We start from the raw sequence: 16,807 nt of genomic DNA, 5'->3' as shown, positions 1-16,807 counted from the left end.
CCTCGTTATTCATCGCGCCTTCCAACGATCACTATCATCATCCACACACTTTGGGAAGCCCTGGGGACATACTTCACCTGTGGGAAGGTATACCATCTGGCTGCCATTCCATCACCCCAGCGGACCCCCAGCAGCGTCGATCACCCTGACCGAATACCACAGGTGGCGTCACGAACACCGTACAAACTTCCACCCTTAATTGGGCGCCCCTCAGCAGGGCCACGGACCGGGTCGGGCCACCGTGACATCCCCAGAACCGAGACCGAGGGACCCGGTGCCGAGTAGCCCATTGCCCTGTGCCTGGGGGCGCTCTACATAAGCATCTTTAAAGCTGATAGCAACAAACCAGAGTTCAAATTTTTCTGGAAGCTAATTAGCACCCTAATAGGGTGCTATGGACAAGGATATACAGTATGTAGTTTTCAGGCTGCGGCTCAGTTCTTCGCTCCATACCATCTATATAAACTTGCAATAAGTAATTAAAAAGAGTATACAAAAGGATAAGATAGGCTGATCATTAAGTCATTACATAATAAGTTAAAAGAAAAAAAGGTCCAACTTCCAGATCCAACTGGAGATAAAATCATGCTTCATTAAAAAGATTAAACACATTGCAAAAATAAAATAAATGATTTAGAGACCATCGTGAATCCTACATGTTTCAAACGCTAAATGTTCTTAAAGGGGTTGTCCACTACTTTCAATTATCCCCCCAATGTATCCCCCCGGGGCCCCTGATGAATTGTGTAAATACCTTCCGTTGCCGTTTTCGCCTGTGAGCGGCGCTATGCTGGTGGCTGAGTCCGGGTCACGTGACCCCCAGGCTGCAGCCGCCGCTAATTTCCGCCGACGTCACGTCAATTTCCAGACTCTGGAAATTGACGTGATGTCAGTAGCAGGCGTGACCCCAGGCTCCACAGTCAGCAGTGACTCATAAAGAGTGACTGGGCTGGGGGTGGGGCTGGAGGCTGCAGGGCTGTACTGGGGGTGGGCGGGGCTAGGTAGTAGGCAGGGATGTGAACGCTGTGTTCTGGGATGGGCGGGCGTGGAGGAGTCTGCGGGATGTTCCTGCGACTGTGCCGTGGTGCCGGTGCCTGCGCCATGATGTGCCATGGTGCCGGTATGTGCTGGCGCCGGGATGTGCCGGTGCCTGCGCCGTGATGTGCCGTGGTGCCGGTATGTGCTGGCGTCGGGATGTGCCGGTGCCTGCGCCGTGATGTGCCGTGGTGCTGGTATGTGCTGGCGCCGGGATGTGCCGGTGCCTGCGCCGTTATGTGCCGTGGTGCTGGTATGTGCTGGTGACTGAGCCGTGATGTGCCGTGGTGCCGGTATGTGCTGGCGCCGGGATGTGCCGGTGCCTGCGCCGTGATGTGCCGCCGCCGGGATGTGCCGCCACCGGGATGTGCCGTGGGGCTGCGCCAGGCTGTGCGGTGGGTCCGCTGGCCGTGCAGGGGTCTGCGGCGGGCGGGTGTCATTGCTGTATGTCTCTGTGTGCAGGCATCGTCCGATGGGACTACAAGTCCCATTGGGCTGTGCCTGCTACAGTGACAGTGAGTGACACAGTAGCCAATGATGGGACAGTAGTAGTCCCATCATCCGGCTAATGTGTTCAATGTTAAAAAAAAAAAATACAATACATACAGACATACAGTACATACAGACATACAACATACACCATGTGACAAGCAACATATAACACGCAACATGAGACAACATGGGACACGCGACATGGAACACGCGACATGGAACATGCGACATGCACCATGCGACGACTTGCACCATGCGACGACTTGCACCATGCAACGACATATGACATGCAACATATGACATGCACCATGCGACGACATGCAACATATGACATGCACCATGCGACGACATGCACCATGCGACGACATGCACCATGCGACGACATGCACCATGCGACGACATGCACCATGCGACAACATGCACCATTGCACCATGCAACGACATGTACCATGCGACGACATACGCCATGCGAAAACATGCGACAACATGCACCATGCGACTGCATGCCACATGCGACGACATGCACCAATGCGACAACATGCAACATGCACCATGCAACGACATGCACCATGCGACGACATGCACCATGCGACAACATGCGACCACATGCACCATGCGACGACATGCACCGTGTGACGACATGCACCATGCGACGACATGCAACATATGACATGCACCATGCGACGACATGCAACATATGACATGAACCATGCGACGACATGCACCATGCGACGACATGCACCATGCGACAACATGCACCATGCGACAACATGCAACAGGCGACATGCAACATATGACATGCAAAATGCGACGACATGCACCATGTGACGCATTGCGACATGCGATAACATGCGTCATGCTGCATGCGACATGCAATGACATGCAACATGTGACATGCGACATGCAACATGCCACATACAGTATGTACATACATACAACATACATACAGACATACAGTACATGTAACATAGATTACATACTCACCATCACTTGTCACCTTGATCCCCGAAGCCAGTGTCATCTGTAAAAAATCTTAAAATAATAAACAACCAATATACTCCCTGATCCGCAGAAATCCAATTAAAACGAGTGTCCCTCGACGATCTCCCGTGGAGAGCAGGAGCATCTGCTGATGCGACTGCTCTCCAGGGGCTCCAGGAACACAATGATGGAAGGTATCCTTCCACAATGTATTCCTCACAATGTATTCCTACGCCCCTGTGAGAAAATAGTCCCTAGTCTCACTTTATGCCATTGCTGTTGAGAAATTTTCCCAGGCAGCAATTGCCATAAAGTGAGACTTTGTCCTAAGGTAACCTCTCAGTGATGCAGTGCAGGAGCCATTGTCTCCTGTCAGTGTGTCACTGAGGGTCCTATAGAGCAGTGACATCACCCGATGTCACTGTTCTATAGGGGAGATCATCGTGGGACACTCGTTATTAATTGGACTACGGCGGACAGGTAGTATACGGTTTATTATTTTATGTTTTTTGCAGGCGCTGAAGTATGGTAAGTATAGTGAAATGAAGAATATTAAAATACTTTTTCCTAATATGTGCCTGTTTTATTAACCCTTTATTAGTATTGGATTACTAATGGATAGGCGTCTTATTGACACCTCTACGTTATTAACCCGGCTTAATGTCACCTTACAATAGCAAGGTGACATTAACCCCTTATTACCCCATATCCCACCGCTACACGGGAGTGGGAAGAGAGGGGCTAAGTGCCGGAATTGCGCCATTTCCGTGACGGGTGCGGACTGGTATTTGTAGGGGGGGGACCAATATCCATGGCCCCTCTCTAGGCTATGAATATCAGCCCGCAGCTGTCTGCGTAGCCTTTCTGGCTATAAAATATAGGGGGATCCCACGTCATTTTTTTTGCGGGGTCCCCCTATTTTAATAGCCAGTAAAGGCTACGCAGACAGCTGTGGGCTGATATTCATAACAGGCTACAAATATTGGCCCCTGGCCGTCGGCTTTCCCCCTCTGGAGCAGAAAATAGCGCGGGAGCCCACGCCGTTTTTTTCCATTTTTTTTTTAATTAAACGCTCATAAAGGCCTATTTCACCCTTGCGTCGGTACGGGTCCGTCGCTATGCGTCGGGCCTACGTACTGACGCACGTTGTGAAATTTGTGCACGTTGTGGGCAGCGGATGCAGTTTTTCAACGCATCCGCAGCCCATTCTGAAGTCCAGGGAGGAGGGAGCGTAGTTTTGGCCGTGCATGCGCGGTAGAAAATGGCGGACGCGACAGACAAAAAAACTTTCACTAGAACGTTTTTTCGTCCCAACGGTCCGCCAAAACACGACGCATCCGTTGCACGACGGACGCAACGTGTGGCCATCTGTCGTGATCCGTCACTAATACAAGTCTATGTGTAAAAAACGCATCATGCGAGCACATTTGCAGGATCTGTTTTTTCCCCAAAAAAGACGGATTGCTAAAAACGCAAGTGTGAAAGTAGCCTTAGGCTGCTTTCACACTAGCGTCGGTAAGGGGCCGTCGCGCTGCGTCGGCCCGACGTACCGACGCATACTGGTCCAGTCTTAAGACGCTTCCGCTGCCCCATTGCAAGGTCCGGGGAGGAGGGGGCTGCATGCGCGGTCGAAAATGGCGGAGTAGACGCACAAAAAAAGTTACATGTAACTTTTTTGTGCCGGCGGTGCACCAAAACACTGCGCAACCGTCGCACGACGGTTGCGAAGTGTGGCACTGCGTCGCAATGCGTCGCTAATAAAAGTCTATGGAGAAAAAACACATCCTGCGGGCAACTTTGCAGGATGCGTTTTTTCTCCACAACGACGCATTGCGATGTGCAGTGCACGACGCTAGTTTGAAAGTAGCCTTAGAAACATCGGCCTTTCTATTATATATCTATGGATATATCTATCCATAGATATATTTATAGATAGATATATCAATAGATACATATATGTATCTATCCATATATTTGGCTGCTTTCACATCAGGTTTTTGCCGTCAGGCACAATCCGGCAAGTTTTGAAAAAAACGGATCCATTTTTTTCCGCCGGATCCGTTTTTTTCTCTTAGAGTTGTATTAGCGCCGGATTGCGCCTGATGGCCACACGTTTCATCCGTTTTTTGCCAGATCCGTCAAAAAAGCTGTTTCCGCCGGACGGAAAGCACATACAGAGGAACGTTTTTTCTGTTAGGCGAAAAAATGCACAGCGATGGATCCAGCAAAAAACGTATGAAACTGAGATGTGAAATGATGAATCCGGCCTTGGAATCCGTTTTTTCATGCATGTTTCCATTCAAATCATGCACATTTTCCGTTTTTTTATTTATTTCCAAAAACGGCATTAAAACCGCGCATAAACCGCACCAAAAAAAAGCATCAAAACTGCACCAAAAACTGCATCAAAACTGCACCAAAAACTGTATGGTGCGGTTTTGATGCAGTTTTTGGTGCTGTTTTGATGCAGTTTTTGGTGCAGTTTTGGTGCGGTTTTGATGGAGCTTCTGGTGCAGTTTTGATGCAGTTTTTGGTGCGGTTTTTGTGCAGTTTTGATGCAGTTTTTGGTGCAGTTTTGATGCAGGTTTTGGTGCAGTGTTGATGCAATTTTGGTGCGGTTTTGATGCAGTTTTTGGTGCGGTTTTGGTGCAGTGTTGATGCAATTTTGGCGCGGTTTTGATGCAGTTTTTGGTGCAGTTTTGATGCGTTTTTGTTGTGCAGTTTTGATGCTTTTTTATGCAGTTTTTTTGCACGGTTTTGATGCATTTTTTAATTTGCTTTTGATGCGGTTTTTGCACGGTTTTTCTGCGTTTTGGAAAGCTAAATAAAGATGTATTATTGAACAAAAAAAAGATTTGTGATGTCATTATTGTCCAACCTCCTCTTTTACATTTGTCCAACCCACACTCTATTACACACACAGATAGACATATACAGTAGATGATAGATGAAATGGATAGACAGATCTACATATAGATAGATCTATAGATGCATTCATCTATCTATTCATATATCTATCTATAGATATATCTGGATAGATATATCTATTGATAGATGTATGGATAGCGTAGGGTGTGTGTCCACTGTCCGGATTACATCCGAATGAGCTGCAGATTGGATGCTGCGTACTTGTAGTCCCATCGGATGATGCCTGCACACACACCCCAAAAGACCCCCTACACAGCCCCGCACACACCTGAACAGTCCCGCACAGGGCTGTACACATCTGAACAGTCCCAAACACATCCGAACAGCCCGCAGACCCAGCACACACCTGAACAGTCCCGGACAGCGCCGCCCACATCCGAACAGCCCGCAGATCAAATCTGCAATCAAATCCGCAACGTGTGCACACAGCCTTAGCATTTAATGAACCTAGCAAAAAAGCCAAGCAAAAAACAAGTGTGGGATTTGCACTTTTTTGCAATTTCATTGCACTTTGAATTTTTTTCACATTTTCTGTTACACGACATGGTAAAACCAATGGTGTCGTTCAAGAGTAGAACTTGTCCCGCAAAAGATAAGCCCCCACATGACCATATTGATGGAAAAATTATGGCCCTGGAAAGAAGGGGAGCGATAAACGAAAACAAAAAAGCTCCAGGGGTGAAGGGGTTTAGAAACATGGATATGGACATATATATGGAAATAGACATAGATATATAGATATATCTGTATGTATTCATCTATCTATTTGTTATCTATCTATCTATCTATCTATCTATCTATTTGTTATCTATTTATCTATCTATCTATCTATCTATCTGTGTGTAATGGAGTGTGGGTTGGACAAATGTAAAAGAGGAGGTTGGACAGAAATGACATCACAAATCTTTTTGAAGATAGAGGGGGAAGAGGAGGGAGGGGTTGGGGTGTGTTTTGGAGTGGGTGTGCCAGGTGCAGAGTTACAGGCGAGTGCAATGCATCATGGAACTTGTAGTATTAGAGCACAGTAAGTCAGGAGAAAGGAAGTTGTCGATTAACCCCATGAGAGCTGGATCCATAACTAAAGATGTGCTGCTACAGCATGATAAAAGGTAATATTGCTAAAATAAACACAGTAAATGTTTTCAGTAGAACATAATAGCAAGATTTATGAAAAAAAAAAAAAAAGTTATAGTAGTGGACAACTTTCTTGGTACCAGATTTTCATGGTGGTCTCTCCTTCGTTTACTTATTTATTTTTTTGCAATGTGTATTTCTTTTTAATGGGTCATGATTTTATCTCTACTTGGCTCTGGAAGCTGGACCTTTTTTTTCCCTTGAACTTGCATCTACAAACACTGGCAGTGGCGTGGCCTCATGCTTCCCTACTATTCGGGACAGAAAGGGTGAGCTGGTGTTTTTCTTTTATATTTTGAACTTACATAATAAGACAACCATGACTGATGCATTTCTCATATCTGTGAGTCTTGTGACTACAATGATGCTGTTACAACGTCCAGTAAATTTCACATTGAATTTCATGAAAACAGCATATTTATCACATGGATAAGGAAAAGGCAAGACAGAAAAGGCTCTTACTTGGGGCGAAAACAGAAATCTTGTTCAGCACTTTATTTACTATGAACTGTTAGTTATGCAATTTTAATAAAATTTACGTTAAAGTGTTAACTTGAGTTCAAAAATCTAAAGTCCACTAAAAAAAATATCAAATGAGTCGAGTAATTTCTCATTCTAACAACTTCTAAAACTTCAAAGCAATGGCAACAATTCAGGTAATGCCAGACGTCGCATCTGTCAAGTTCATTGCTACGGAGTAAATCCCACGTTAAAATCTCTAATATTCCTGCAATAGAAAGAGAAAAAGCATGATTTGATCATTCTCAGCATGTTCTGAAATCCTCACAGATTTTATATATACCTACACACACAGTTGTGTGAAAAAGTGTTTGCCCCCTTCCTGATTTCCTGTTCTTTTGCATGATTGTCACACTTAAATGTTTCAGATCACCAAACAAATGTAAATATTAGACAAAGTTCACACAAGTAAACACACAATGCAGTTTATAAATGAAGGTCTTTATTATTAAGGGAAAAAGAAATCCAAACCTGCTGGCCCTGTGTGAAAAAGTGATTGCCCACTAAACATAATAAATGGTTGAGCCACCCTTAGCAGCAACAATTGCAATCAAGCGTTTGCGAAAGCTGGCAGTAAGTCTTTTACTACGCTCTGGAGGAATTTTGGCTGACTCATCTTTGCAGAATTGTTGTAATTCAGCCACATTGGAGGGTTTCCAAGCATGAACCGCCTTTTTAAGGTCATGCACATCATCTCAATAGGAATAATGTCAGGACTTTGACTAGGCCTCTTCGAAGTCTTAATTTTGTTTTTCTAAAGCCATTCAGAGGTGGACTTGCTGGTGTGTTTTGGATCATTGTCCTGCTGCATAACCCAAGTGCGCTTCAGCTTGAGGTCACGACCAGATGGCCGGACATTCTCCTTCAGGATTTTTTGGTAGACTACAGAATTCATGGTTCCATTTACCACAGCAAGTCTTCCAGGTCCTGAAGCAGCAAAACAGCTCAAGACCATTACACTACCGCCACTATATTTTACTGTTGATATGATTGATGTTCCTTTTCTGAAATGCTGTGATACATCTACACCAGATGCAAAGTGACATACACCTTCCAAAAAGTTCAACTGTTGTCTCCTCAGTCCACAGAGTTTTTTCCCAAAAGCCTTATATATATACTAGCTGTACTACCCGGCTTCGCCCGGGGTAATAACTGCTGTTAGCAAAATAGAATGTGTTAACAAAAATTTATTCTGCACAAAAAAACCACAAAACAAATAGATAGAAATGTAATTATTAAAAGGCAAAAACTAAGCTAATAGAAGCATTTTACAACATATATTTCAACACCAGAGATATTCCACACAGATTTAACTAAATTGGCCAAGTAATGTGAAGTAATCTTCTACTACTTATTCGAGAGCCTTTTGATCAACGACATTCTTAGTTTTTCCTTCAGGTGCAAAGACAAACAGATTTTTGGCTGTTCCAACTCTTGAACAGGCCACATAAAGTTGACCATGAGAAAAGCATGGAGATTGTAAATCTAAGCTAGCTGAAGAGCCCGGCGTTGCCTGGGCATAGTAAATATCTGTGGTTAGTTATAGTACCTCACTTCTCTTATTTTCCCATCACACCTCTCATTTTCCCCATCACATCTTTCATTTTCCACCTCACATCTCTCATTTTCCCCCTCACACCTCTCATTTTCCCCCTCACTCCTCTTATTTTCCCCCTCACTCCTCTCATTCCCCCCCTAACACTTGTCATTTCGACCTCACATCTGTCATTTTCCGATCACTCCACTATTTTCCCTCACTCCTCTCATTTTGCACTCAGACCTTTTCATTTTCACCTCACACCTCTCATTTTCACCTCAGTATATACATGTTTGTCATCTCCCTTATATATAGTATACACCTGTATGTCATCTCCTGTATATAGTATATACCTGCTGTGTGTCATCTCCCCTGTATATAGTATATACCTGTATGTCATCTCCTCCTATATATAGTATATACCTGTAGGTAATCTGCTCCTGTATATAGTATATACCTGTGTGTCATCTCCTTCTGTATATAGTATATACCTGTATGTCATCTCCTGCTGTATGTAGAATGTACCTGTATGTCATCTCCTCCTCTATATAAACAACAAACGAAAAAAAGGATGATAACTGGTCAGATCAAATGTAAAAAACTATAAACTTTATTAATGATTTTAACAATATAAAACCAGGTGAAGGGAGAGAGGATAGTAACAACACAAAGTACACTGCTGAGAAATAGCAGGAAGGGCGCACCCAGGACTAACAGTCCTCCAAAATGCAGAATCATGTATATGAAATGGAGAAAAAAATAAGCAAAATTATTAACGTAAAATATAAACAACTAAATAGACATAACCAAAAAATGAATGCACTGTGTAAAGGGGCAACCTAGCCACCAGCAGCCAATAGTAGAGTATAAGTAGATGTTCAGACAGTGGCTATCATAATAATACCACAAATAAATGCCATTGTCCTATAAATACGATAAAAGCCGCTGTAACAAGGTACCCACCGCACAGAGGACTGGAATCCTGGGGACGCGCTTCCGCCCCAACGCGCGTTTCGGCGATCACACCTTCGTCAGGGGGCGTAGAAGGTATGTGCACATGGGGTTTAAAAGCACCGAGACCGGAAATGCAAGGGTGTAACTACTAGAGGTGCACATGTGGCTCGTAGGAACTAAAGAAAGGTTCCGCATGTACCGGAAGTAGGGGGGCGTGGCAATCGGGAGCAGCCGTGCAGCACCATGGAAACAAGAGCGCCGGCCCCATCCGAGAAAGGCCGAAGGCAGCCGAAGATCACTGGGGCCACATGTGATCCGAGGCAACCAACAGCCAACCCGGAAGCGCACAGGCGCACCTGGATCACACAGCGGATACACTTATGGCCGCAACCAAAGTGAAGCCACAGCTACAGATGAAAAGTAATGCTGTGGATAAACATGTCACAGGAGTGAATGAAGATTATACAGGAAATTCAACAGAGACGGTCATAATAAAATCTACCGCTTCTCACTAAATGGCACGGCCCAGAAAAGGCATACACAGTTTGGCACCACCAAATATACTTATCAAAAAAAAGGGCACAGCTTAAAAATAGTAGTAACATAGTATCAAACAATTATGCATAAAGTAACCACAGATAGGCCCATCACAGCCAAACTAGACCGTGGCGGAGATTTATAGTACTGACAGTCTCTGACAACAACCATACATACTCAACAATATGACATTTTTGCCACAAACAAATATCAAACAATTAATGACATATGTAGCAATATCCATATAAATACAATATAATCCAATTACTAAGACAATGCTTAATAGATTATAGCCATAGTCCATAATTTCTTCATTCCTTATAGAGGATGTTCTAATCATAAGCTTGAACCGACGATGTCCACATCTTAGCGCTGAAGACCAAAAATTCAAACGGGCCACAGGGCACAACAAAATCGACATGTGCTAGAAATAAATAAAAACAGTTAAAAACAAGATAAAAACACAACAGCATCTAAGTGTTGGTACAACACAAACAAAACCGACAGCTACAGATATTAGCATGGGGAAGGAACCTCAAAAAAAATGAGTATTATAGAAAGGGGGCATAACTAATATTGTCATTTAGTCCAGCCGGTTGTACCGTGCCTAAAGTCCAGATGTACCTAGACTCGACACGGGCCAGCCTCTGGAACGTACCACCCCCATGGATCCCTACATCAAGCAAATCAATGCCTCTAGCCCTGAGGAGGCCGGCATCGCAGTCATGAAACATCTTGAAATGGCGTGGTAGTGTTTTAAGGGTGGAGGTGTCCTCCACTGTGGCCGCAGCGCCGATGCCCAGGACATGTTCACGAATACGTGTTTTAAGCTGGCGGGTGGTCATGCCAACATACATTTTGTCACACGGACATGTCACCACATAGATCACGTTTGTGCTGGTACATGTAATTTTTTTCTTAATTTTGAATTCACGTGATCTATCAAAATTGGAAAATACGCCAACTCTCTCAATGTTCGGGCATGCGACGCAGCGGCCACACGGAACACACCCCACCCTAACAGCCATGGTGTCCAGGAAAGTGGTCACTTTTCCACCTGTGTAGTGACTATGAACTAAAACATCCCTAAGATTCCTGGACCGTCTGACTGCAATGCCGGCCCTCTCCGGGAGGTAACATGCGATAACAGGATCAGCCCGCAACACATGCCAGGATTTTTGTAGAATCCTTTTCATCATTGGAAATTGTGAGTGGTATTTGGTGACAAAACGAACAATATCTTGCTCTTGTCTCACATTGCTCTTATACAATAATGAGTCCCTTGAAGAATATTTTGCTCTATTAAACGCTTTTTTCACACTGCGTTTACTATGACCACGAGACAATAGCCGATTCTTTAGATCATCCGCCTGATCAAGAAAGTCCGCCTCAGTAGAACATAGTCTACATAGACGGAGAAACTGACCTGTGGGAATGGCATGGATGATATGGTCAGGGTGTGAGGAGGAGGCGTGCAACAAGAGGTTGGTTGAGGTTGGTTTCCTGTAAATAACTGTCTGCAGGTCACCGCGCCCATCTCGTTTTAACATGACATCCAAAAATTCGATGGCATGGCCATCGAATTTATATGTTAATTTGATGTTACTAGTATTATTATTTAGGGATGTCATGAAGTCCTGCAGATCATTAACCGACCCCCGCCAGATCATCAAAATGTCATCAATGTACCGTGTCCACAAATGGACACGGCACATTGACTCCGCATGATCCGGCAGGGAGAGGCCCCTCTCCCACAGCCCCAAGAACAAGTTAGCATAGGATGGGGCGAAAGGCGCCCCCATCGCTGTTCCTTGGAGCTGCAGGAAGAAGGACCCCTTAAAAACAAAAAAATTATGGGTTAAAGAAAATTCCAATAGATTACAAATGAGTTTCTTAATTTCAATCGAGAAGTTGGATGCATCTAAGAAAAATTCAACAGCCCTCCTCCTCTATATAGTATATACCTGTGTGTCATCTCTCCTGTATATAGTATATATCTGTGTGTCATCTCCTCCTGCATATAGTATATACCTGTGTGTCATCTCCCCTGTAAATAGTATATACCTGTGTGTCATCTCCTCCTGTATATAGTATATATCTGTATGTCATCTCCTCCTGTATTAGACCTTGTTCACACGTTATTTGGTCAGTATTTTTACCTCAGTATTTGTAAGCTAAATTGACAGCCTGATAAATCCCCAGCCAACAGTAAGCCCACCCCCTGGCAGTATATATTAGCTCACACATACACATAATAGACTGGTCATGTGACTGACAGCTGCCGGATTCCTATATGGTACATTTGTTGCTCTTGTAGTTTGTCAGCTTATTAATCAGATTTTTATTTTTGAAGGATAATACCAGACTTGTGTGTGTTTTAGGGCGAGTTTCGTGTGTCAAGTTGTGTGTGTTGAGTTGCGTGTGGCGACATGCGTGTAGCAACTTTTTGTGTGTCGAGTTGCATGTGACAGGTTAGTGTAGCAAGTTGTGTGCAGCAAGTTTTGCGCATGGCGAGTTTTGCGCGTGGCGAGTTTTATGTGTGGTGCCTTTTGAGTATGTGCAAGTTTTGTGTGAGGCAACTTTTGCATGTGTTGCAACTTTTGTGCATGTGGCAATTTTTCCGCGTGTGCAAGTTTTGCGTGTGGCGAGTTTTCCATGAGGTGAGTTTTGCACGTGTGGCGAGTTTTGCATGTGGAGAGTTTTGCGCGTGGCGAGTTTTGAGCGGCGACTTTTGTGTTTCAACTTTTATGTGGCGAGGTTGGTGTATGTGTGGTGAAATGTGAGCTGAGGGTGGTATATGTGTTCGAGCACGTGGTAGTGTGTGGCGCATTTTGTGTTCATATCCCCGTGGTGGTGTGGTGATTATCCCATGTCGGGGCCCCACCTTAGCAACTGTACAGTATATACTCTTTGGCGCCATCGCTCTCATTCTTTAAGTCCCCCTTGTTCACATCTGGCAGCTGTTAATTTGCCTCCAACACTTTTCCTTTCATTTTTTCCCCATTATGTAGATAGGGGCAAAATTGTTTGGTGAATTGGAAAGCGCGGGGTTAAAATTTCACCTCACAACATAGCTTTGATGCTCTCAGGGTCCAGACGTGTGACTGTGCAAAATTTTGTGCCTGTAGCTGCGACGCCTCCAACACTTTTCCTTTCACTTTTTCCCCATTATGTAGATAGGGGCAAAATTGTTTGGTGAATTGGAAAGCGCGGGGTTACAATTTCACCTCACAATATAGCCTATGACGCTCTCGGGGTCCAGACGTGTGACTGTGCAAAATTTTGTGGCTGTAGCTGCGACGGTTCAGATGCCAATCCCGGACATACATACACACACACATACATACACACATTCAGCTTTATATATTAGATATATATATATATACAGTACAGAGCAAAAGTTTGGACACACCTTCTCATTTAAAGATTTTTCTGTATTTTCATGACTATGAAAATTGTAAATTCACACTGAAGGCATCAAAACTATGAATTAACACATGTGGAATTATATACGTAACAAAAAAGTGTGAAACAACTGAAAGTATGTCTTATATTCTAGGTTCTTCAAAGTAACCACCTTTTGCTTTGATGACTGCTTTGCACACTCTTGGCATTCTCATGATGAGCTTCAAGAGGTAAGAGCGCTTGAAAAAGATCTTTGGGATTGAAACGTCGCCACAGAAGGCAGAATAAATTGTGATCTATTTCACCAATGTGTGAAGCGCTGTCTTTTATATCTCTATACATTGAGCTTCAAGAGGTAGTCACCGGAAATGGTCTTCCAACAATCATGAAGGAGTTCCCAGAGATGCTTAGCACTTGTTGGACCTTTTGCCTTCACTCTGTGGTCCAGCTCACCCCAAACCATCTCGATTGGGTTCAGGTCTGGTGACTGTGGAGGCCAGGTCATCTGGCGTAGCACCCCATCACTCTCCTTCTTGGTCAAATAGCCCTTACACAGCCTGGAGGTGTGTTTGGGGTCATTGTCCTGTTGAAAAATAAATGATGGTCCAACTAAACGCAAACCGGATGGAATAGCTTGCCGCTGCAAAATGCTGTGGTAGCCATGCTGGTTCAGTATGCCTTCAATTTTGAATAAATCCCCAACAGTGTCACCAGCAAAGCACCCCCACACCATCACACCTCCTCCTCCATGCTTCACGGTGGAAACCAGGCATCGTTCACCTTTTCTGCGTCGCACAAGGATACGGTGGTTGGAACCAACGATCTCAAATCTTGACTCATCAGACCAAAGCACAGATTTCCACTGGTCTAATGTCCATTCCTTGTGTTCTTTAGCCCAAACAAGTCTCTTCTGCTTGTTGCCTGTCCTTAGCAGTGGTTTCCTAGCAGCTATTTTACCATGAAGGCCTGCTGCACAAAGTCTCCTCTTAACAGTTGTTGTAGAGATGTGTTTGCTCTTAGATCTCTGTGTGGCATTGACCTGGTCTCTAATCTGAGCTGCTGTTAACCTGCGATTTCTGAGGCTGGTGACTCGGATAAACTTATCCTCAGAAGCAGAGGTGACTCTTGGTCTTCCTTTCCTGGGGCGGTCCTCATGTGAGTCAGTTTCTTTGTAGCGCTTGATGGTTTTTGCAACTGCACTTGGGGACACTTTCAAAGTTTTCCCAATTTTTCGGACTGACTGACCTTCATTTCTTAAAGTAATGGTGGCCACTCGTTTTTCTTTACTTAGCTGATTTTTCCTTGCCATAATACAAATTCTAACAGTCTATTCAGTAGGACTATCAGCTGTGTATCCACCAGACTTCTGCTCAACACAGCTGATGGTCCCAACCCCATTTATAAGGCAAGAAATCCCACTTATTAAAACTGACAGGGCACACCTGTGAAGTGAAAACCATTTCCGGTGTCTACCTCTTGTAGCTCATCAAGAGAATGCCAAGAGTGTGCAAAGCAGTCATCAAAGCAAAAGGTTGCTACTTTGAAGAACCTAGAATATAAGACATATTTTCAGTTGTTTAACACTTTTTTGTTACGTATATAATTCCACATGTGTTAATTCATAGTTTTGATGCCTTCAGTGTGAATTTACAATTTTTATAGTCATGAAAATACAGAAAAATGTTTAAATGAGAAGGTGTGTCCAAACTTTTGCTCTCTACTGTATATATAGAATGAAATTGCAACACCAAGAGTGAGAAGGTGTTGAAACCACAGGATGGACATTTTAATGATCTGCAAGTGATGAAAGATAGAAACAACATTTTGAAAATGTCTTGATTTTTTGTCATCCGACTCATCATCAAGTATGGGCTCCACTGCAGACATCCTGACACACTCCTTGGCTGCTATAAATTAGTTTATTAATGGTAGTCTGAGGGATATCAAGCCATGATGAATGTACATGAGTACCAAATCAATAAGATCTGCTGCTGACAGCTCCCTTTACAAATACCATTGACATTCATGTTGTGCTTAAATGGAGACTAGTCCAGAAACGATGCAGCCAATGGTAGCATGTTTAGGTCTTGCAGGCTGCTCACAGTAGCACAAGCAACATGTGACATAGCGTTTTTGCACTGAAAAAATGGCTTTTGGGACACATAGGAGAAATGGCCTCCTCACTGGTTCCATGACCAAATGAATGTAAGGCCGGGCTGTTAGTGTACCTGGAATGAATACTAATGGGGTCCGACTACTGTACATTAAGCCACCTTACTCCTTAATCTCAGGAGTAGGACTGGTGTGGGGTTGCCTTGTAAAGCCTCTTCATGGTGTTGCCCACGTGGTCTCCAGACCAATATCCGGCTAGCACTGCAAGCAAGACAAAAACACGATTCAACATTGAAGAGGATAAACTTCTATTCCGACCTCCATTGCCGCCTTGTGCTGCACCATTATAGTCTTTGAAAGCGATGACATGAGGTCAATGGAACACCTGAAGCTGGATGTCTGACTTGTAGCTCAGTGTCATGCGAATGCTGTCTGATATTTTGCATAGAAATTGTTTGATGCCTTAGACTTGGTATATTGTGCACAATCGCAGTTGCTGCACAGGATGGATCAATTTCGGAACCATTTCTCATTTGCACAACTCTAACATGTCTGTCAATCCTGCGATTTCTAGAATTCCACAACTTTTCTTGTTGTTGTTGTAATTTCAGTGTTGAAGAGTCTGTGTGAATATATACAGTAGATACAGTATATATATATACATATATATATATATATATATATATATATATATATATATATATATATATATATATATATATACACTACTCACAAAAAGTTAGGGATATTTATCTTTAGCGCAAACGTTTATGGGAAATGAAAAGTTACTGCTACAGTGATATTTTATCATGAAAGTAGGGCATTTAAGTACAAGCATGCAATGGTGATTTCCTCATCTCAAACAATTTATTGAAACAAGGGCATTGGCACAATGACTGGATTTATTAAAACAAGAGCCAACAACAGTGGTGGTTATACACCCCAAAAAATGTCAATGTCTGAATAACTTGTCATGTGGCCTTGAGCATCAGTTACAGTTTGACAAATATGTCTCATGCTGTTCACAAATTGAGTTATTTTCTGCTGACGCATGGCGTCCCACTCTTCTGGAAGGGTGGCCCTCAGGTTATTGAGGTTCTGGGGTGCAGAGTTACAAGCCTATACACATCAAATCAGCTGATCCCATAGGTTCCCTATGGAATTCAGGTCTGG

At 43.8% G+C, this 16,807-nt stretch overlaps 1 protein-coding gene across 6 annotated transcripts in view; it reads right to left on the bottom strand.

The window, feature by feature from the left end:
- Window positions 1–7,009: 7,009 nt before the first annotated feature.
- The window catches only part of LOC143781389 (uncharacterized), a 106,520-nt gene continuing 96,722 nt past the window's right edge, over window positions 7,010–16,807 (bottom strand). For 3 of the 6 annotated variants that reach the window (XR_013216682.1, XR_013216684.1, XR_013216685.1), the window contains 2 exons: window positions 15,751–15,895; window positions 7,010–7,297 (listed from right to left, as the gene is read on the bottom strand). Coding sequence is in view for 1 of the 6 variants with exons in the window: in XM_077267983.1 (XP_077124098.1) it covers window positions 10,450–10,541 (92 nt within the window). In the remaining 5 variants the exon portion in view is untranslated. Of the gene's footprint in view, window positions 7,298–9,250; window positions 10,542–15,750; window positions 15,896–16,807 lie in introns of those variants that run through there. The other 3 variants (XR_013216683.1, XR_013216686.1, XM_077267983.1) reach the window with 3 other exon arrangements.

This window comes from Ranitomeya variabilis, chromosome 6, assembly GCF_051348905.1.
Source record: "Ranitomeya variabilis isolate aRanVar5 chromosome 6, aRanVar5.hap1, whole genome shotgun sequence".
NCBI classification, from domain to species: domain Eukaryota; kingdom Metazoa; phylum Chordata; class Amphibia; order Anura; family Dendrobatidae; genus Ranitomeya; species Ranitomeya variabilis.
This window is presented reverse-complemented; position numbering and strand designations above follow the sequence as displayed.